The sequence below is a fragment of the Anopheles coustani genome, chromosome 3, assembly GCF_943734705.1.
Source record: "Anopheles coustani chromosome 3, idAnoCousDA_361_x.2, whole genome shotgun sequence".
Lineage (NCBI taxonomy): Eukaryota > Metazoa > Arthropoda > Insecta > Diptera > Culicidae > Anopheles > Anopheles coustani.
The window spans coordinates 13,817,664-13,839,934 of NC_071288.1; the positions used below are offsets into that span (position 1 = coordinate 13,817,664).

Below are 22,271 nucleotides of genomic sequence, written 5' to 3' on the forward strand. Positions count from 1 at the left end.
AATAGATTTGAATCGAAAGATTGGAATCCCAACCGGGAATCGATTTTCCCAACACTAGTCGAATGAAAATTTTTCAAGCGGTCTTCTGGGCCGGTGGCGCTCTCTAGCGACTAAATTAGAGCGCCATCGCGAACGTACAATTGGATGACAAATAGCGTCGGAAAAAGATTTATTGAAAATTATGTGAAAAGGGTGGAGTGCAAAAAGTTAATTCAATAATTGAAATTGCATGAATTTTGTTCAAATTTTTTTTTAAATTTAAGAGAAGCATCCAGGTTCGGTTGGATTTTGTTATGGAACTAATATTATTTATATGGAACGATTGCAATCACGTAAACACATAATTCTGTAAAGCAAGTTTCATGTATTAATAATGCCTCAGCTTTTAGCTGTAAATAGCGTGTGATATTGATCTTTGAGCTCGAAATAGTCATCAGAAAAGACAAAAACTGAAACAAGATTTCTCCAACCTTTTAGCTCGGATAACCAAGAAACTGTCACGCTGATGATAACAAACAAAGTGCATCACCGGACATCGACGGCAGTATTTCGTGGCCGGTAGCTAAAAGCTACGGTAGCATTAATCTTTTTCGTTGCAACAAACGGCTTCTAGAGGCCAATGATGGCGTTTCGGGCCAATACAGTAGCTATTTTTATGCTGCTCTTGGTTCGTTTGCAGGCAGCTCTGTGGTCCATCATTTCTGATTGCGACGAAACATACAACTACTGGGAACCGTTGCATTACCTATGGAAAGGCAGAGGTTTTCAAACGTGGGAATATAGTCCGGAATTTGGCCTCCGCTCGTACAGCTACTTGTGGCTACACGCATTGCCTGCTACGATACTGGGCTTTTGGGTGGAAAATGGTGTGGTCATTTTCTACTTTCTACGCTGTCTGCTTGCTTTAGTTTGTGCCACGTTGGAATATCGATTCTACAAGTAAGGCATATTTTTTTTCAACACGCATTGACTTAAATTAACGAACACATTTTATACCACTTCTAGGACCATAAAACAAAAATGTGGTGCCAGCGTAGGCAACATGTTTTTATGTTTCCAGCTGATTTGTCCAGGGATGTTTATCTCCAGTGCTGCCTTGTTGCCAAGCAGCTTCGCTATGTATGTCACCATAGCAACCATGACGGCTTGGATGAATGGTGATGTGAAAACAGTCATTGCTATCACAGCATTTTCTGGCCTGATTGGTAAGTATAAAGGTGACGGTCACCTGAAAATAAAAAATCCTAGTCTAATCATTTTCTTCTGTTTCAGGATGGCCATTCGCCGTCATCGTTAGCATACCTTTTGTATTGGAACTGCTAGTAAAGGATAAAAAGCTGGGATTTTTCATGAAAAACGCAATATTTTTCGGTCTGCTATTTGCCATACCGATCGTGTTGATCGATAGTGCCTACTTCGGCCGCCTTACAATGGCAGCATTGAACATTGTCCGATATAACGTTTTCACCTCACATGGACCAGATCTGTACGGAGTCGAACCTGCGTCATTTTATTTCAAAAACCTATTTTTGAACCATAACGTTGCCTTTTTCTTGGCTCTATTGTATCCTGTGGGGGTCCTGATAAGCAAGGCATTTGGAATGAAATCAGCAAAAAGCAGACTATCCCACACGGGTGCACTATGGAAGCTCTCGCCATTATTTCTGTGGCTAGCGGTGTTTGTTGTTCAGCCTCATAAGGAAGAGAGGTAAGTGGGATCACTTTCCCGTAAAGTTTTGACTTCATAATGAAAAAAAAACTACCATTTCTCTCCGTAGGTTTGTTTTTCCGGTCTACCCGCTATTTTCCATGGGTAGCGCTTTTTTTCTGGACATAGTTTTCAACACCTTCGACCGCTACAGAAGAGTGAAAATGATTTTAAGCCTGAAACGCATGCTTTCGTTGGCCGTTATAGTGACAGCGCTACTACTTAGTTTGTCGCGCATTATTGCAGTGTGCATTAATTATCGTGCTCCTATGATAATACTCAATGGACTAGAACAAACGAAACACGATGTTAACTTGTGCTATGGTAAGGAATGGTATCGCTTTCCGGGAAGCTTTTTCGTTCCTGACAACTACCGTGTTCGTTTTATTCCGTCCAGCTTCACTGGCATGTTGCCAGCCTACTATTCGGAAACGGAAAATGGTACTAAATTAGTACATAATTACTTTAACGATTTGAATGTTGGTAATTCCCACATGCTCTTTCCATTGGACCGCTGTGACTTTCTTGTCGATTTGGATACGGGAGAAAACTACGACTCACGCGATCCCGAACCAAACTATTCTGCCGATGGCGTACAGTGGGCCGTCATAAAAAGTGTGGACTTTGTTATTGCTTCGAGAACCAACACTTTCGCGCGAGCATTTTACGCACCATTTTTCTCAAGTCGGTACAGAGTGATGGGTAAATATAATTTGTTGAAAAGGAAAAAAATAAAACATGTGATTTGATCTGCCTGTACGTTATTTTGAAGTGTGTTATTAATCTGAACTCACTAGAAGCAGGTGCGTTTAAAAGAAAGGAAGTTATTTTATGACCTAATTACTCTAACACCACGTGCTCCATGGTTTGTTAGCGAAGATCCCACAAAATCAAAACGAAAGCATAATAAGTCGATAAAACATGCCGCTGCATATATCCTACGTGAGTTAACCTATTTGGCGGTGGCACCGTTTCCGTTTCATAAACGCTTCCGTCAAATATCGTCCATACTGAAGGATTCAGTTCTTAGAAGAACACATTTGCGTAGTTTTCTCTTTTGGTTAATGAACATAATGCACATCTTTAAACTGTAAAACATTAACATTAACCAGCTTCTCATATCAATCCAGGACCTGCTACTGCATCTGTCGATCATACGTTGCTAAAAGGAATCCTCTTTACCCGCAGCATACATATAAACGAGGCGTGCCAAGAGGACACATAAACACGCACACAATGTATAAATATGCAACGCGGGGTGCATCGCTCTGACAGATGTTGGGTGTTGGATGTTTGTGCAAAAAGATGCATCAAGAAACTCCTGTGTACACTCCTTGCGGTGTGGCCTGAAATGGTTTAGGTGGCTCCATTTCCCCGGTCGATAGGCGTTTCGCGGGTATACAACGACGGTTCCAATGTGAAGAAAACTCGACTGCGCTAACAGAAGCAATTGGACTTATTGCAGCCCGTGTGCACCAATCTCTCGCAATCGTTGGTGTTTTTTTTATCGTGTTATCATTATTTAACCCGTTCACTGTAACCCTCCTGGGGACACAACATACTCACAGAGTAGATAATCAAGCTTCAATCTCATACGAACTATAAGGTAGGTAGGTATTAAGATAACGAGCCCTACGAGTGTATGAAAACAAATGTTAGGAACGAACACAACAGCAGTTTATCTTTGAAATGCCGGATGAAAGTTGGAGTGTTGGGCAAAGATTGTCTCTTACCAAACAAAAGTTTGTTAGAATTCGGCTCATTGAACATTAACTATGCTTTCGATTACATTACTAGCATTATTCATTTTCTCAGTGTACGTATGGGAATGGCTGATTGTGGAAAAGAGGCCATTCGCTACCGTGTTTTGTGTGTAAAGCCTTCCGTTTCCGTATTTTACCTCTAATAACATTATGGATTATCCATTTCCCTCTTTCAGAATCATGTCAAACTACCGTCCCCGGGGAGCTATTGCCAAAGTGTTCTTTGACCGCATTCACAACGACGATGTTATCCAGCAGATTGATATGACGACGGTAAGTATGGCAGGATTGGCAGAATCCGGAAACCGGAAACTATGGATGGTTCCAATGTCTTCCAAAGAACTCTCTCAGATCAGTTGGACATATTTCATGTTATCAAATATGTACCATAAGAACGAATACCGTTTCATCCACGGATCGATAAGAAACCTCGCGGGAAACTGTCGTATTCGTGGGTCACATATGTTCAGATAAAGGGTAATCGGAACGATGACATCGGTCACGTAAACTCGTCCCCTTATTGTACGGAATTTGTTAGGTACAATTTACTCATTCGCCCTCATTTGTACTTGCAGTGGTATACGATGACCAAGCTACCTCGCAAATACGGATGCTTATATCATCATCTGAATGGCCCAGATGCATTCACGCTCGAGTGGCTGGACCGCTCGAAGAAAACTTCTGGGCGGTTCTGGCTGCAGCTGTGCCACGAGGTAGCCAAGCTGTTTCTCAACATGTTTATGACGCAGACCGATATCAATGGCTTCCTGAAGCGTGGCTCAATGTTCATACTCTCAGAGGGCCAGTTCGACGAGTTTCTCACCGCTGGGGGTTTCTTCCAGAACCGCGAAAGGCAATCGATGGTACGTTAAATCGTGCCAAAGCCCACATGGATAGCCGTGTGGGTTTGATATCGTTTAATAATACCTTGCCATAATCATTTATGCCACGCAGCTTAACATTTGCGACATTGGTGCCGGCGATGGCGAGGTGACGATGCGACTGGTACATACATTGCAGCAGAAGTCCAACTGGCAGGTGACTACGTACGCCACCGAATCCAGCTGGACCATGCGAAATCGTCTCAGCGAAAAGAATTTCATGTAAGGCTCCAAAATTTGCGGCTGAACTCGTTTGAACCTCCTTCATTAATATTTCCTCGTTTGCAGTGTACTGGAGAATCTGAACCAAATTCATGGGGCCGATCTGGTCGTGTGTTTCAACGTGTTAGATAGATGTTTCGATCCTCACGTGATGCTCAGTGAAATCTACGAATCGTTGGATCCGTCAGGATTTGCACTGATTGCTCTCGTACTGCCGTATAGCCATTATGTAGAGAAAAGTAAGTGGCATCAACAGCACAGACTGTTCGTTGGTTGGAATTTATTTTAAAACTATTTACCATCCTCTATTTGCAGATTCTAGCCACTTACCATTGCGAACACTTCTGGAACCGTGGCCACCCGAAAAGCGACTTACGGTGGAGGAAGAGCTGGAAATGTTTTTCGATGTGCTGCACGCGGTCGGATTCAAGATACGGATATGGACGAAGGCCCCCTATCTGTGCGAAGGCGATCTACGCCAGTCGTTCTACTGGCTAACGGATTACGTTGTACTGTGTTCAAAATAAATGTGCAATCATTCCAGCAAAATAAACGAAAGGAAAAAAAAGCAAGAGAAAATATCCACGAACAAATGGTGAGTCCTTCTTATTTTTTTGGTATCATTACAATTTGGGATTTGGTGAAAAATAACGACTTCAAAATTATAACTTAAAAATAACGTTTCTTAAAGACTTTTCTATTGATGCTAAGTAGATTGCTAAAACCCGATTGATGAGATCTCCCTTAACTGTTTTTGGAAAGTCTTGAAAGCATGTTAAATATTGACTGCACCAATTGAGTGGGCATGCTAAAACGAGGGAATACAATGCATATGATAATTACAACGAAACTTTTTCATCTACACTGAAACTAAAGGCTTGTCTTCAAGTTTTCAATACCTGACAGAGTAGAGGAGATAAACAAGAGTATCTGAAAATGTTGGTATATCAGAATTTTATTTTATTCCTTTTTTGTCCTATATAGGTAACATATGTATAGATTGATATTTTGTAAACTTGAAATATTTTCTACATAAAACATGTTATACGTTTGCAAAATGGTTCGTGCGACAGAACCAGACAGTCGAAAAACACGCCTATAAACCATAAACATGACGATTGTGTATAGTTTGCTCGTGCGCCGATGACGAGAGGCCAAGAGAGGCCGAGATCAAGTGTCGTCGGCGGTTTGGCAATACTTCCAAGTGCTTCAAATATGTCGTACATGGATGTGTAATGCTGCCTGCCAATGTAGTCAACTATGTTTTGTTTGTTTTTATTAAATTACAGCTACAGGTGTGAGAACCATCATTGTCCTATTTTCAAAACCTTTGGAGTGTTTTTTTATGTGAAGCCTAACAGTGAATAGCTCCACTTCCATCGTTTCGTCGCTTGATTGTGATTGTGCTTCCGGATGTTGTTGTTATTTTTTCGTTGCTTGATTGGAGTTAACTTTTCGTGCTTGCTTTACGAGAATAAACGCTTCTTCTTGCGATTCTTCACGTCAAGCTCGCGCGAAAGGCTCATGGTGCGTATGAATTCGCTCCTGCTGGCCCCACCAGAAGGGCCACTACTGCCGAGCCCACCGATGGCGCCGCCGAAGGAGAGTTTTCGCACGGGGACGGGTGGCTCGAGTGTTGACGCCGACGCGCCCGTCGCTGCCCGGCCAGTCGAGTAACGGCGCGAGTAGTGTACCGGTCCGGCGGCCAGCTGCTCCTTCGAGTCCTGGAACGAAGAACGTCGAGAGCCGGGTAACGACTTCGAGTAATCCTTGCCGAGTTGTTGCACCTCGAGCGTTTGCATCTGAATTTCGGATTGCGTCGAACCACGCCGGCTACCGGACACCGACCAGTTCGGGTGTAGCAGGTACCGGCCCTCGTCCAGGCTGTCCACGTCGTCGGAGATAGAGCGCTGGAAGCGCGACCCATCGTTGCTGCCACCGTAGCGCCCGAACGACGAACCGATGCTCTCGTCGATCGAACTCTGCGAGCCGCCAACGGTCGAGCGGCGCCGTAGCGTGCGACCAACGGTTGGGCCACCCGAACCGCGCAGCCGGTTCGGATCCTCTAGCCGGTACCAGACCGCCACGTCGTCCAGGCAGGCCTTCTGCAGCTTTACCGAGCACTCGCCGAGGAAGATTGGCTCCGAGTGGGGCAACAGATCGTACAGCACTATCTCTATCTTACGGTCTAACAGATTGTCACTGAACACGTCCTGGAAGGTAATGGTCGCGTTCCAAATGGGATTCAGAGAGGGAGTGGACACCTCGGTCTGGGCGACATGCGATTCGTTCCTAGAAAATGGGATTAAGGGGGTAGAAAGAAACCGAATTCAGTGCATGATCAGTGACTCTTCCGATTCGATAGGAGTGTGGGGGGTGGGTGAGGGGGAGGGAGAATAGGAGATGAACGAGGGCAAATGTTTGTGTTCGTGTTTGTGTTTTGTGCAAGGAAGAATGGTACAGTTAGCTCAACAAGAGCCTGAACGGACGGAAAAGCTCACAAATCAAGTTAAAAAAATATGTTTAAAAAATCGAAAATAAAATCATCAAAACAAACATTTTTTAATACATAGAATAAAAAAAACAAAACAAAACAATCTTTCAAACTTGTAGTAAATAGAAAGCAACGACCTAATATAAATTAGGAAGTAAAACCATTGCTCAAACAAGGGGATGGAAAAAAAAATAGCGTATGGAAGAAAACTTTTATATTTTTTGTGACTGGCTAGGTTCTTGCTTAGTGCACTGTATCTGTTCGTTATAATTTAATTGATTGTAACACGTGGTGGTTTCAAAATGTATCGTAGCAAACAGGTAACTGTCATTCAAAAGGACAGTTAAAGACACTAAAGGAGCATGGGATTTAGGAGCAGCTTTGGGTGTGTGCGTTTTTGCGTGTGCGTGTATCTGTGAGTGTGTGTGTGCGTTGGTTTGTACGAAAGGATAACGTTTTTATATTACGTTTTGGGTAGCAACTTGATCGACGCATAGGCTTCCGGATACATGCCATAGCCCAGCGATTCATCGCGCTCCGGCAGGTCATCGGCAGCCATCACCGAAACGACAAGTTCGTTTCGCTCGCCGTGATAGTAAACATGCACCTGAACCCTACCGGACACTAACTTGCCCTTTGCTATCTGTTCCTGAAGGAAAGAAAAACAGAGAAGGATACACACATTAATCTTTCCACTCGTGTACGCGTACGTGCGTGCGTGCGTGCGTCTGCTACGACCTATGTGTGTGTGTGTGTTCTATGTTTTAAGGTTTGCCACTTTCCTAGCATACAACATTGGATCGGCGGTATCCGGTACTGCTCTAGCGTACTTCGAAACGGAAACGGAACAAACATCAACACAACACTAATAACACTCCTAAGTATAAGGAAACCAACTTTGGTAAATTATGAGCCTGTGTGTGTGTGTGAGTATTTAAAAAAAATTAACAAACTGTGTAATGGTCCCAAAGGACAACAGGGAGGGAAAAAAACGAGAACAAACAATAGAAAGCAATCATGAATGAGAGGCATTCCAGTGAGCACAGCTAAGTTTTGCAATCTGATTGAGCATTTCGCTTGGAGGGCTGGATTTGTTTTACTTGCTCTGGTACAAAAATAGACACCGACACAGTCAGGAAAAAAAAACAGAAACAAACACTTGTGTTAATTCTTAAAAATGAAACAACACTGAACAAGAAAGCAAAGAAGAAGCAAGTGTCCAGTGTAACAGTTCCGGCGGGCAATATGATGCTACCTATTTGTTTTTGTTTGCTTGTAACAACGAAAGAAGGTAGAACAACATGGTGGTGCTGGTGGCGGTGGTGGTGGTGGTGCATGTGGTTTAAGCAGGAGGAATAACAGGACATTGGTGATAACTTTTGGGAGTTTTGGAAGGATTGAGGAGGGCCTAGGGTTGTCCGAAGGGTAAACGGGGATGTACAAAAGTCCGGAGACTGTCCACTACATCCCTAGGTTCTTGTCCTAGATTTGGCTCCTTTTCCATCGTTTCACTACTTTAGCACTATTCGTAGCAGTTCTTGGGAATTGCTACTATCGCCGGGTCCTGTACGTCTCGTTGGATCTGATCGAGTTCTGGAACGAATCACATGTCGCGCCGGTTGAATCGCGGCAGGTCCTGCGTATAGACAAGACATTTTTTCTCCATTGGGCACACAGATACGCTTATGGGTGATGATGAGATCGAGATGGCATGAGGATGATGATGCTGCAACAGAAAGGTGGCCAGTAAGACAGCGATAGGCAGAACTTTCTGTTCCCACGCAACAAAGAATTGATGCTAGGAAGAGCCGTGCAAAGTAACTTTCGCCGAGAGAGCCGGAAGGAAAGCCTCCAGAAAGCAGCTAAGAACGCAAAGTCACAAGTGGTCTAAAGAAATTGGACGAATTGGGATGGCGATGAGATGGAAGCTACATTGATTACTGAGTACTAGCTCAACTAGATTCAGCCCCATTCAGTAGCGGCCGTTTTAGATGAGGTGGAGCGCTAAAGCCACCGCAGGACACAGCTACTGCTACAGAGTTTGATCCTCCGGTTTCGTGGCTTGCAGGATAATGCATCGAAGGCTGATATTATGGAACGTTATGGAAATGAGATGAGTTGATTTTTTTGTTTGGTTTTGCAAGTATAAGAGCAGAGACAGAATATATAACAACTAAAACAACAACGATAGTTAAAAAGAAACACAACTACAACAACATTTTCTACTGCAATTAATTTGCCTACTGGATACAATTTAATTGTAAGTTTGCTTGTTGGCTTATTTTTGTTGTTTTGTTTTTGGTTATCCTATTTTTTATATGTAATGTCACAAACAGAACAAGAACGACAACGTAACGCGAAACACAGATCTCGTGAGTAGAAGGTGAAACGACTAACATAAATCTAAAGCCAGCAGCTGTCGCCATCTTCCAGTTAAACGTAACCCATTTCAATCAACAAATGTTAGCCCGAAGGAATTATCCAATTGCTTCATTAGTAACCGGCATTGAAGGAGATTGAGAAAACTATAAACTGAGCTGATTGAATGCACTTACAATGCTTTAGGGTGGAGTCGCTTTTTTCCATTGTATGAAGAATGTTTATAACATTAGCAGACGATGGGCGAACAGCTGTTGGCTATTGATTTGTTTCAATCTTTTTTTGTTTGTTTTCATACTGTAATTTTGCTACTGACAAATATTTTTCCATTATCTTCAAATATTATGTTTCGACTATTAGTTTCCTCACGATTGCGCTCATTTAATTGCCTCTCCTTCGCCCGCGCTCAACCGTCCGACTCAAACCACTTTCTGGAGACTTGTTCGAGCTCTGATTTGTTCTCCCTTTCTCGACCAACGCATAGTTGTTCATATACTGCAGTCTAACCTTCCACAACTATTTTTCCACAAATGTGTTTTCTTTAATCTTTGTGTACGAGTGTGGAGTTGTTTATGATTTTGTTTTACTGTGTTTGTAGAAACATTAGTTTGTGATCTGCCATGCGAATTAGTTTGAATTGGAGTGCCAGTATTCGCAAGTACCCGCGATGTTGCAATGAAAAGAATATTCATATACAATATCATTAATCTAAGCTGGGTTAGTAGGCTAACTTTGTGAGTTGGAAATTATATAGAGATAAGTTTATTAAACAAATTCTAAGCTGTTTCAATGAGCTGCTCCCTACGTTCAGACGTGCAATAAATTCGGATTATTAGTCGGGTTTTTATTGGCTTCAGAAAACGGTGCTTAATGTTGAGTGTTCAAAAAAGCTAGATTTACAACCCTTGATGTTGTACAATTCTTAGTTGTATAATTTTATGTTACAAAAGATACGATTATTAAACGATGAATGAATGAAAGACAATCGATAAATTTGAAGGTTTTTTTTACTACAAGTGGCGTAAGATCGAATACTGTTTGGCCCCAAGTTCACAACGCAGGTCACAAACATAACTTTTCTTATCTTCGTTTTAATTTTATGTTGATCTCTTAAGTTTTGTTTTATTCTTGTGTAATGCACACCGCAGCGATTACTATTTTGCATTAGTTAGTATTGTTGTTTAGTTTGAAAACTTATCTAAACTGTTTATAGAAAGTTGTTTTATGTTGTTCGTACGCTGTTCCTCTTTCATCGTACGGTGGTAATGCGAAGCAGATAAACATGTAACATTGTTTTCATCCAGTATGTACGTGTATGTGAATGCGTGTTTTGTGGGCATGTATTTTTTTATAGTTTATATGTATATATATCTATATACGTACATTTGTATATATAGATTATTGTATTTTGGTTTCTGATTTTCTTTAAGTTTGTCTTATACTAATCAAAATATAAAATATGAAACTCTCTCTAATCACGTGTATACGCTCTAACCAGTACGAAAAAGACGACAGTTCACCCGATATATTTCTTGAAAGCACACTACTGAATTTTACCTAAAAACTACGAGAACCGAACATTCCTAGCCCCAGTCGGGTACACGTTTGTCCATTTCTACTTCAGAGGAAAATAAACACCCAGCGCTATGAATGCTTACGGAGATTATTGTATTCGAATGCTTAAATGAAATATTTTGCTACTGTTCTTGTGGTTCCGAACGCTTCCCTTCTTGATATATCAAGCATCTTCATCATGTTCTGCCGTTTGTCAAGTCTTCAGGAATGTGGTCAAGTATTATTAGTATTTTGTATTATCTCTATTATACGTTGGTGAGAATCAGTTTAGCAACGTTTTCTCTACTCTTTTTTTTCTTTTTGAGTGCATAGATTGTTCGTTTCTGCGGTTGGCGGTTTTTGTTTTTAGATAGTTATGTCTTTCCAAAGTTTTCCTGGCTACATATACACGCACACCAAGTGGTAGAAAAATAGCGTATGGATTTATACCGGTGTTTTAGGCAATTTGCGTCTGGTTGGCGAAGAAGGAGATTTGTCCATCGTTGACTCGCTTTCTGCTTTATCGGGATGCGATGCAGGGAAATAAAGAAGAGAACAAGATGTGAGTGGAAGGGCTTTGAAGGAAACCTAAAACATTTCTAAACTGGGAGAATATGCCTTCACGTTTCAACAATTTATGTAGCAAACGTTGTACGCTTTTCCATAATTGACAAGTAAAAGTAGTAAAAGGTTTTCGAAAATTATGGAAGCTTGTTTGACGGAGTGTCAGAACGTGTCACTTTAAGGCCACGTGCGTGCTCACCTGACGTTAGGTTGTGGACGTTCGTGTCCGGCAAAGCTCGTTGCGAATTGTTGCTGCTGTATGTCGAACCGACGTTCATGCCCATGCCGCCCTCGTCCAACAGCTCGCACATCTTGAAGTCGGTCGCGTGCTCGACCAGCAACTCGGCCGTGTCTCCCGTGCGGTCCATAATGGCGCACACCTCCTCGAAGCTGCGATCCGTCAGTGAGGCACCGCACCACTCTAAAATCTACACCGTTTCCAACCCCCATCGAGAAAAAAGGATTCAGTTAGGACCAAGTCTTGGTCGAATGTCGTTTCGTGTGGCTATGGGAGGCCTACCTTATCGCCCTGCTGCAGGCCTCCCTTCTCCGCCGGGCCACCGGGAACCGTCCAGACGATGTAGGCGAACAGTCGACCGTCCGTGCCAGTCTTACCACCGACCACGCGCATACCGAATCCTCTTGCTACAAATGAATACAACGCATTAGTTGAAAGTGTCGGCGATCCTAATGGCGGAACGCTTACTTCTGTGGGCCTTATCGGAGGGATCCCTTCGCAGTGTGACACTTCGCTTCGCCGCGCAGAGCGGGCCGGCATCGGCGTCATGTATGACGATCTTGATGCCTTCGCCGTCGAGTGATGTCTGGCGTTTGGGCGCCTCCAAGTCTTCCAAAGCCGGACACTGGTAGACTGATATGTTCGCTGAGTTTTGGGCAGTTTTGTCTTTCAATGCCGATATGTCGGGTCTGTGGAAATGCAGGATCGTAAAAAAAGTTAAAACACGAGAGGTTTTACGAATCAATGCAATGTTCAAAAATGGTCAAATGAATTTCTGCAAAGTAAGGAAATAAAACAACCCCCCCGTTTGGGTTCCGGAAGGTTCATAGTTAGTCATGAGGTACTACAGACTACACGAGAGAGGCTTACAGTTGCGATCCTCGCCGCTTGTGTCGCCGATCGTCGTCGACGATCAGTCCAGCGGCCTTCATGTCGGCCACCGTATGACTATCACCACCGAACTCGCTCCCATCGTTCATGATCTTCATCGAGGATCGGCGCGACGTGCTGATCTTCTCCGAATCGTCCGGCGCCAGCTTGACCGACTGCATGGCGTTGACCAGGACGCCCGGTGCGTACACGTCGTACGCCGACTTTCGCCGGGGCATCGGGGGCGGCAGGTTAAGGCCTGCCTCGGCCAGATTCGTATCCGAGCTCATTGTTTTGAACTCGTCGTCGTAGCTCCGCTGGCGCGACATTTTCGTCGACGGTCGGCGGGAGATGACTCGCGGTGTGCCGAGCTCGGTGTCCTTGCGCCCGGGCGGACTGGACGATCTGCTCGGTGCGGCACTGTGCCCCTTGCGCCAGTCCATGTCGTTCTTGGGCTTCTGGACGCCCTTAAGCTTCTCCAGCTCTTTGAGCGAAGCTGGCGACACGTCCGAGTGGCGGCGTAGCTCGGGGCTACGTGGAGGCGCCAGCGCGGACCCTTTGCCGTCGTCCAGGTGCTGGCCGAATCCCAGCTTTATGTCCGAGTGGCGCCGCTGCAGCGTTTCCATGACCGGTACCTCCAGTGCGGAGTCGGTAGATTCCTGCGGTATACAGATGCGGGACGCCATCTTTCTCCGACAGACGCTACATCGCCAGAGACCCTGTGGATTGGGGCGAAAATAAAAAGTAAACTCCATAACCACTCGAGGATAGGTGAGAAAAGCCTAATTCAAAACATCAATATAACTTTCTCTTACAAACGATTATTTACTTTACTTTCTGACTTTGGGGTTTACGGCCGCTCTCAAGTTTTGTTTGCTTAACGAATCATTGACCTTGAATGTTTGGACCGGTTGCATGGTCTGCACCACAAGGATACACCAGAGAACACTCTCAAAACAAAAAAAGAAACCCATCGAACTTACCAAGTCCTCTGCTTCCTGGAGCTTGCTGTAACTGGCGCAGTCTTCGCAAACTTTCTGGTCACACTCGACGCACGTTTTCTTGAAGTCGTTCGGTTTGAACGACTTCAAGCATATCCGGCAGGAGCCGGAACGTGTGTTGAACTTGTTGTTGGTGTCGCACGAGCCAGCACGCTCGCTGCTGCCAGCGTCCTTATACGGGTCGTCGCCACCAGCGTGCGGCGGTGGTTCCGTTGCGTCCGGCACCAGCGATGGACGTGGGGACATTTTGTTCACTGCACCAAACGAACGAACGAACCAAAGTGAGATTCCAATTAAAAGGATTGCACAATCGAAACCCGATCCTCCCTTCCCTCCCCCCCATCGAATGTATCACAGGTGACTCCTACACGAAAACCTACCTCTATCCTGGGCGGTCAGCAGCGACGTTGACAGCGTTTGCTTCAGCTTCCCGAACGCTCCCGTGTTCTCCATCGATGGCTGCTGATGCGACGCCTCGTCCGTGGCGACGATCTGCAACCCAAGGAGGATCAAAAGAGAATAGTGTAAGCCGTGCGAGGGGAAAAAAAACCTTTTGTCCGTCATTTCTTGGCCATTGTTGGTTCGCTCCCTGACCGTTTCTTGGAAACGTTATCTATTCAAATTTAGAGCGCCTCAATCTTCGACGCTGAACGGCCAAACAATGACGCCGTCCAACGTCAGGTCCTTGTTCGAGCAGAGAGTCCTCTAACAAAACTGTGATGATTAAATTCACTCTACCACTTCACGTTTTCCAACGAAAAATTACTTCCGCCCAGCGTCCCGGCGTTCGATGCACATCAAAGCACATCCATTGTCGGGCGCTCCTCAGGAGTCGGCTAGCAATCAGAAGAACTCGTGGTACAGCGTAGGAGTGCTGTAAGTGCTGCAGCGGAGCCTGAAACCTTGGAGCCAGCGATGTTGAAGTGGTAGACGGGTGAAATTAATATCGACTATTGACTCGAAGTTTTAGCACCCGCCATCACTATGACTGATGGTGGCAAACGTTGAATGGCTCCGGTCCTTGTGAAGCTTTCTTTTTCGCTTCCGCCCTGTACCGCCCCTTGCGCTACCCGGTTTCTTCCTACTCGGTACTGCGCCCAGTCACGTGAAGGAGCACATACCGGAAAGGGATGTGCGTTCGGGCCCAGGGTGCCACGTAAACAATGCCTTCGAGCAAGTTCGCTGTAGGCGGGAATTTGCTGCCATCTGAAATGCATTGCGTTTCAGGGAATAATCTTGCAGGGGAGGAACATAACCATTATTTTCCTTTCCCCATCCAATCGTGAGGGCTGCACCTTTGTGCGTCGTTTGCTTTCGCTGGGAGTCTTGCTTTTCCCTGTTTCGTCGGAGTTGTTGTTATATGATTGCTTCCCATTTCTACTCCTAACAAGGGTGAACATTTCCAAGAAAGTATACTTTCTAAGCATCAAGCATGGTATGGTTTCTGCTTTGCAATGCATTTCCTCGCTACTACTTTTTATTTGCTTATGGCTGTACACAATTGGGCTTAAAGTAACAATGAACAATTTAAGCTTGTAAATGTTAAACAGGTTGCTTAAAGACTTGAAACTAATGAACGATAATAATAGAAAACGATAAGAAGTCACATTAAAATGAGCTATATCAGGGATCATTGAAAAAGACCCCGAAAGCCTGAACCGGATACCTTAAACGAAGGTTTAATGTTTTACCACCGTTTGAACGGAGGGCCAACTTTCTAAATATTAAAGTTACATGAAAAACCGATATGTATACCGATACCGCGGGGGGTCCGCGACACCCAAGCGGTAACGCCGGGGCTTACCATCTCGACGGCGTGGGTTCGAATCCCAACCGAGATCGGACCCTCCAACAGGGAAACAAGTCTCGTATGCCCTTAACGAGCCGGCATGACCAATAGGACGTTACGCCAAGAAGAAGAAGAAGTAGACAAAACCGACATAAGATAAAATATTTGAAATTTTATCGTTTAACTTTTTTAACTAGTCACCAATTCCAAGCTTCATTTTTGTGAAAGCGTGACATCGTGAACAAATGTGAAAAGAATTGAGATGGGTTTTTCGTATGTAGCACTGAAAAGAATTTAGATGTCGGGCCGAATTTGGCCCGCCGGCCGGAGTTTGCCGACCCCTGAGTCAGATGATATATAACCCCTGAGCTAGATGACTGTTTAGTACTGATGAAAATACCTATACTGTAGGTATTACGAATTCTAGTTTGAGTGTGCCTTGAGGAATGGGCAATTTAAAATATGTTGCACAATCTTGTGTTTGTTTGACAAGAACTGCAATGACGGTTTAAATTCTTAAATAAATATTCATTTTTTATTTTGTTTAACATAGCTGCGGATAATTAAACATTCATCATGAAATAAATCCTAGAATGTCAGTAGTTTGATTAGATGTAAAAAATCTTTTTGCCTTAAACTCCAGATTTACGATGAGATTTCTAGCGACAACTTGGTTTGAATAAATATATTCCACAAGACTTTCGTTCTCGTGCAACTTTGAAGGGAGGGCTTCCAGGGGCCAGTTCTGTCTAATCCGACTCTCCGAATGCGGAACGGGCAGGGTTTTGCAGCATCAATGGGGCTAATAATTTTTGGATGCAAATTAAATTATGCAATGGTGCCGGCCAGATTCGTGCTGGCATCGTTAGCAACGGATTTTTTGTGCGACGGTGGTATTACGACAGGGGTAGCCAGCAACCAACTGCGAATGGCCCGGATGGCGGACCAGCGGTGACCGGTGGTATCCTTCGGGGGAGCCGAATCAGAACCGGCTGCATAAATGAGCCGACGGAGCAACGCTTCCGGGCACATCGGTGCAAATGTTATTCCCTTCCGGGATCGTCCGAAACGGACATGGGGATTTAAGTATCTCATGCTCATGCTGCCGCTTGTCGATGCCTTTTCGCCAACGGAACGGTCCTGGTTTTCTCTCGTTTTTTAACGTAAACTGTCGGATGGATGTCTGGTCTCTCGAACCCTTGTGCCAAGCCCTGCAGCACTTACCTTTTTCATGAACGACATTACGTTTGCTGGAAGCATTTTGAAGCGTTACGGATTTCCCCCGTAGGTCCCCTCGAGCAGCGATGATGATGGCGATGACGCAGGTTCTGCAAACAGAGAGTTGGGTTGAAAATGGTTGTAGGTTTCTTTTTCCCTGCCGCTTCTATTTGTCTCCGTTGCGGCAGAGGTAGCAACAGTTGACGGTTTGAGACCAACTGGCAACTAATGCGGAGGCGATTTTTCCTTGCAAACAAGCCGGCACCGATGGAGAAGGAAAAAAAATGGGATGAAATGCGATTTCCAAGCAATTTTGTATGTAATGGGATATTGAAAACTTGATACATATTGGAAAAAGCGGGCATGGCCATGAACTAGTCAGGAACCGAGGAGAAGGAATAGCAATCTGTTTACAAGGTTAGAAACTAGAAATTTCAATTACCTACGGCTCAAATTCGTTGCAAAGTAGTTTAAATTGAACAAACAATTATTTTGAGATTCAAATAATTGGCATTAATTTTCCATCCCGAACAAAACCAGGTGCCCATTGTTAAAGTGTATGAAAAAATGTAGGGTTTAACAGTAAATTAATACAAAAATTCCACAATTTCATAATATCAGTGTAGTCTTAAGATTTGCAAAAGTACAATTATGAAAGAACATTAATCTAAAGAGTACTAACCGTGCTTTTGTTCAAAGTCATTGTCAAAGTAAAAAACAAGTTGGTGATATAATGTTTCGGTAGCTTGATATCAGATACAAAGTTCCAATAGTAAATAATTAAAAATATTTTCATATCAAACATTACACAAATAGTGTATGACAGGCCACCGGTAAATGATTTTGCGTGTCTGCAAAGGTTAAGGAAATAGAGCACACAGCCAAGTATAAGAAAAGGCAACAGAAAAACCAGACAACCAGGATTTTTGAAAAAGGATGCCTACGGAAGAGGAAGCAAAGTAACAAACCTAACACCAGTAACAAGCAGCAAGTTGGTCCAATAACCGACCCGTTGCACAGTAACTTAGCCATAAAAACTTCCGTAGTTGGTACATGAATAACCGGCTGAGTGCAGCAACAAGCGGGTGCCCTGTGGGCTTATGCTATCTTTTCTAATAAATAAGGTTCATCGTCGCGGGAAAGGGCGAGGATGGGCAGACCACCAGATGGGCGACGCCATTGCGGTTGGTTGCAACCCCGCTCGCGACCTCGGACAGCGGCTCTGCGCCAACGCGTTTCCCTTTGGAATGCATTTATTAAACCAGGATGGGATCCGCATTATGTTATGAAATGTGCTTTCTACTCTTCATGGTTCTCCATTAACGGGGCATAAAGAGAAAGAGAGCGACCGAGACAGGGAGAGAGATAGAAAAGGAGCGTAAGAAGAGTAAACAACAAAATTGCGATGATGATGCTGATAGAGTGAGTCAGATGAAGAAGCACCATCGCGGGAGTCGATGCAAGAGGTCAGAAAAGTGAAGAAAGTAGTGTGGAAAAATAGTAGCATAAAACTTCCATTGACGTTAGTTGGTACTAATGTTTCAGCGGCCTGCGACTCGATGTACGTTGGACGGTTGGCCAGACTGTTGCCTAGTTCTGGATGACGGCTTTGGTGAAGGAAGAGGAAACCATCCTTGACCTCTCCCGGATATTATGGCGGAATGCACGGGAGCGTGATAGTGGGGTTGGGTGGCTGGGCAATCAAGTGTGAGCAGAGAAGGCGAAGTTCGCAAGTAGTATTATCTCGAATGGATGGTTGGCAGGCAAAGGGATTCGCTCGAAAGGTTCTAAGTTTGCGTAAGGGCTTTTCGGTATCACATTATGTTTCTGTTCCGGACACCAGTGGGTAGGATGGGACGGGTCGGGGGGTGGCATTGGGTAGGCGTGGAAATGTATTTTGAATGTGTGGTTGAAGTTTGTGAATAATTTTAGCTAGTTTGCAGCCCTAATTGGCCCGTAGCGCGTATCTGATTTTAAACTACTCGACACCTCCTACATCTATTTTTTATTTGTTTGTGGAAGAGAATGTTATAATTTAAGCAATAACGAACCATTCCTCTCTTTTCTGGGCTTAGTGCCGATAGAGTTACTTGCATTCCACAGCAAATTACACAGCAAAGATAATATTAGATATTTAAAAAATGTCTTAACTCATTGTAAATTTTGAATTGTGTTTTTATAAATAGTTTATTGTCGATAACAACAAAAAGAACAAGCCACCTTGTACGTGTTTGATAATGTAACTTATTTAAATATGATTTACTAAGCTAATACCAAACCCAATTAAACAAAAAAAATTAAATTGAAATGGTTCTCGAAGTGGTCCGTATTGTTTCTCTCCTTTTAGTGTAAAAGATGGTAATGAAACCAGACTTTATTTTAAAAATTTCAAAATTAGAACGTGTTGTATGTTAGAATAATCCAAAGGCCAGTGTATATGATGGCAGAAGGAATCTGGATGTACTTCTTATACACTTCGCTCTACGTGTACGAAGGGAAATTGATTTCGACAACACTGTCGAGGTGCAGCGAAACGACAAATTCGATTGGATATTTTTGAAAAGTGGTAATGAGTTTTTCGAACCACACGCCGGACGCTTTCGCAAGAAAAATTCCAACCGTTTAGCTGCAATCTTAAAATCCACACTTCGGAAGCCATCATCGTCAGATCTCGAACAGAACCGTCGCAACCATTCGTAGCCGCTCTGCATTTACTCGTTACTTTTTCCACCCCTGTCGTCCTGGTGGTGGGATGCCACCAGCACCTGATCCATAGCCAACACCGTCCACCGGGTGGCAGCGAATCGTCTATTTCGATTGGTAACATCCGTTGATCCGTTAGCATCTGCTCTCTCCTTCGTTACGGCCCACTAAGTCCTGGAGGTGGCGAATACCAGCAGCCAGCATTAATCGATAATGTCTAAGTGTGGATCACCCTGCATATGGGGGCCAACAATGAAGCTGGTTTGCAAAACCAACGTTTCAAGAAAATAAGTTTATTTGACGCTCCAGCGGCCCACTGTGCCGCCGCCTGTTGCTTGCATCAAGGAAAGAAGTCACGAAGGACTAGAAGAAAAAGGATACCGGATACGCTGCCCACGAAGATCTGGCGCCCGGTGGGCAAAAATAAAATATGATTGATTATTATCGTTATTACTACATTATGAACGTATTAGCAACCGATACTATTTATAGCGCAGAGAGCTGTATAAATCAACAGCCCCGTCGCGTCGTTATCGTCGACACCTTCACCTGGACGATGATGGGTTTGGTCGACCGAGGATAGCGATGGCAGCGAAAACAACTGGCTTGCTATGACTTTCCCGTTCGCACTCACACATACGCATATATACACGTATATACTGAAATATTAGTTTTTTGTCTACTTCAAGGATACATTGTAAGTGATAGGATAAATTATAAAATAAAATAAAAATATTAGATATCCAAAAGACCTTGCGGGTAAAGTCGACTAAAATAGCTTTTCTGTTGAATACATGAACGGAATCCTGAATCGAAGCTGGTCGCAGAAACGAGTATCCAGTTGATAGGTGATAGGAAAAATACTCTTAAAGTATATAATATACTACCACAGGCGATGAAGTCGACGAATTTTTGGTTGCGATTATTAGCCAATGAGTGGAAACGTCCCTTGCTAGGGGAGGGTGTCAGAGAAGGCTGTGAGTTTCCGTTTAGTGCGAGTATGTTTGTTTGTTTTCTGTTCCAGCTAGTTTATGTGCAGTGTGAATTTAAGGACAATTGATGAGGGTGTCCAGAAGAGGAAATAGTGGTCATTAGAGTGTTGGTTGGGGTAGGACTTTATCGGGGAATATTCCCCTCTGTTACGGCTTCCATTGTTGTTACATTTACCTAAGCTTCCTCTTCTAGACTGGCAGCTAGAAGCTTTCCTCAGGGCTGACGCTTCGTCGCGGAATTCAGCCCGCTGTTCGCTGCTTCGTTCCCTGTTTGCGACACAATGGCGGCGCTGCCTGGGGAGCTGGAGCTGACTTCCCGGATGTCAATGTTGTCATGTGGCTGTTTCATGCGCGGCAGCTGATGGGTCTAAATGGGGCACGTTCGCTATTTACCAGCTGCCCGTCCAGTTGTTGCACACTTTTGCCACTGCGACTGCTGGTTTTTCGACACGCCAAGACGTTGGCGGGGAAAGCGCCACGGTTCTCACTGATAGCGATCGTCAATTAAAGGAAAATATTGGAAACGACACTAGGATATACTTTTTTCCATCGCAGATAGCTCTATGCTGCTGCCACGTATCTAGGATTCTTGCTAAAATTTGCGAAGGTTTCTAAATTGTATTTCTTAAACGAAGGTTTAGCAGATGCCCAAGCATCGTGGAACTTCCATTTTCATAAGCACTATTTGAGTGCAACAAGATTTCACAGGAGTCCTCTTGGGATTCGAAACTTTTGCTCGCAATTACCGATTTTTGCACAACCCATAAGCACACAACACAATATACACCTAGTGTACACTGCCTACTGGCACCTTCCTGTTAGAAGTTCCAGCTGGATAGAGAGAGTCCTGACCCTGGGGTATCAGTTTCTGGTGAAGCAACACTTGGTCCATTCATACCACGGGATTAGCTCGAAAAAGGGATGGTTCTTTCGCCAGAAAGCTACCAGCCAACACACTGGCACAGAACCCTATCGGGACGAAAAGAAAAACACACAGACCACAGAGCAATGTAGCAATGGTTCACAATCAATGCTCCTTACTACACCTGTGGAGCGGATGTTGGACAGTTTGCTAGTGTTCTCCCCTGCAAACGTTCACATCCTATAGTAGTCTCCCCGCGCGAAGACATGCCGTAGACCACGGCGATGGCAAGCGGCGGATATTTCTCTTCATAGGTGTGTTTGATTTAAAATCTCACCGAGAGCCACACACAAACTAGAGCGTAACGATTATTTGGCTGCTGTTTAGTGCCATAGTGCCCCAGGAAAATCTCTTACAAGAATGTCCTGCGGGACATGCGCACCATCGCAACGGGAGAAAAGGACGTTCGCATAGCAGCGTGTTCTGTAGGAATGGAAACGAAACAAATGCGAGAGTCCTGTTGCTGCCACCAGCCACGGTTGATGGCTCTTACCCTCGCATCCGGTATCTGCTCATCAAGCCCACCCTTTCGATCCCAGTCCGGTTTGGAATTCAATTAAAAATTGATAAACAAACGGAAAATGACCGTACCAAGAATGTGGCGACCAGCACAGATGATGATGATGAGATGGGCCCGTTTTACACTTATTTTGCGGTTAGGTAATTTATTGTGGCAACGTTTATTTTTCTGTTTGGTTCGTTTGCAGGTATGGATCGAATTAGATTCTGGTAATCCAGATTCACAAGAGGGGCGCTTTTCTATGATTGCTCTGCAGTGGACCATGTGATTGGTACAATCTAATTGGTTTCCGGTTATGGTGTACGTGAGGCCAAGATTTTTGTTGCTCCAAGTATTACAATTCTCTTGCGATTAATATGACAACATGCGCCTATGATGGATGTTGTGTTTCGGATTGCAGTGTTTGTGGACCCATTACTTGTTGCATGCATAAAGTGGGGAATCATAATATGT

General features: G+C 44.1%; 3 protein-coding genes across 4 annotated transcripts; 2 read left to right on the forward strand and 1 right to left on the reverse strand.

The window, feature by feature from the left end:
- The first annotated feature begins 535 nt into the window (after positions 1 to 535).
- On the forward strand, positions 536 to 2,462 carry LOC131272535 (alpha-1,2-mannosyltransferase ALG9). Its single transcript, XM_058274293.1, has 4 exons — positions 536 to 939; positions 1,006 to 1,205; positions 1,273 to 1,708; positions 1,779 to 2,462. Exons 1-4 carry the CDS (start codon positions 620 to 622, stop codon positions 2,455 to 2,457), a joined length of 1,635 nt encoding a protein of 544 aa, XP_058130276.1. The 5' UTR covers positions 536 to 619; the 3' UTR covers positions 2,458 to 2,462.
- A 558-nt stretch (positions 2,463 to 3,020) lies between these two features.
- On the forward strand, positions 3,021 to 5,169 carry LOC131260738 (protein-L-histidine N-pros-methyltransferase). Of its 2 annotated transcripts, none has more exons than XM_058262539.1 (6): positions 3,021 to 3,318; positions 3,648 to 3,744; positions 4,047 to 4,334; positions 4,426 to 4,574; positions 4,641 to 4,813; positions 4,890 to 5,169. In XM_058262539.1, the coding sequence occupies exons 2-6, from the start codon at positions 3,652 to 3,654 to the stop codon at positions 5,099 to 5,101; spliced, it is 915 nt and encodes a 304-aa protein (XP_058118522.1). In that variant the 5' UTR covers positions 3,021 to 3,318; positions 3,648 to 3,651; the 3' UTR covers positions 5,102 to 5,169. The 2 variants fall into 2 exon arrangements, with proteins under 2 accessions (XP_058118522.1, XP_058118521.1); XM_058262538.1 differs by having other exon boundaries at positions 3,021 to 3,314.
- Positions 5,170 to 5,553: 384 nt separating this feature from the next.
- On the reverse strand, positions 5,554 to 16,723 carry LOC131260736 (regulating synaptic membrane exocytosis protein 2). The gene is made up of 10 exons (XM_058262536.1): positions 16,688 to 16,723; positions 14,055 to 14,166; positions 13,657 to 13,928; positions 12,674 to 13,392; positions 12,272 to 12,492; positions 12,086 to 12,210; positions 11,765 to 11,993; positions 11,452 to 11,516; positions 7,536 to 7,717; positions 5,554 to 6,866 (listed from the first exon to the last, which is right to left on the reverse strand). The coding sequence occupies exons 1-10, from the start codon at positions 16,721 to 16,723 to the stop codon at positions 6,041 to 6,043; spliced, it is 2,787 nt and encodes a 928-aa protein (XP_058118519.1). The 3' UTR covers positions 5,554 to 6,040.
- Between the last annotated feature and the right edge of the window lie 5,548 nt (positions 16,724 to 22,271).

Bases quoted from the DNA above. Each gene is read 5' to 3' on its own strand.
- LOC131260736 (XM_058262536.1), bottom strand. From the start codon at position 16,723: ATGCTTCCAGCAAACGTAATGTCGTTCATGAAAAAG. The intron at 14,167-16,687 runs GTAAGTGCTGCA...CTTGGGTTGCAG, and splicing joins TAATGTCGTTCATGAAAAAG to ATCGTCGCCACGGACGAGGC. The intron at 6,867-7,535 runs GTAATATAAAAA...CCCATTTTCTAG, and splicing joins ATCAAGTTGCTACCCAAAAC to GAACGAATCGCATGTCGCCC.
- LOC131272535 (XM_058274293.1), top strand. From the start codon at position 620: ATGATGGCGTTTCGGGCCAATACAGTAGCTATTTTTATGCTGCTCTTG. The intron at 940-1,005 runs GTAAGGCATATT...TACCACTTCTAG, and splicing joins TTGGAATATCGATTCTACAA to GACCATAAAACAAAAATGTG. The intron at 1,709-1,778 runs GTAAGTGGGATC...TTCTCTCCGTAG, and splicing joins CAGCCTCATAAGGAAGAGAG to GTTTGTTTTTCCGGTCTACC.
- LOC131260738 (XM_058262539.1), top strand. From the start codon at position 3,652: ATGTCAAACTACCGTCCCCGGGGAGCTATTGCCAAAGTGTTCTTTGAC. The intron at 4,335-4,425 runs GTACGTTAAATC...TATGCCACGCAG, and splicing joins ACCGCGAAAGGCAATCGATG to CTTAACATTTGCGACATTGG. The intron at 4,814-4,889 runs GTAAGTGGCATC...CTCTATTTGCAG, and splicing joins TAGCCATTATGTAGAGAAAA to ATTCTAGCCACTTACCATTG.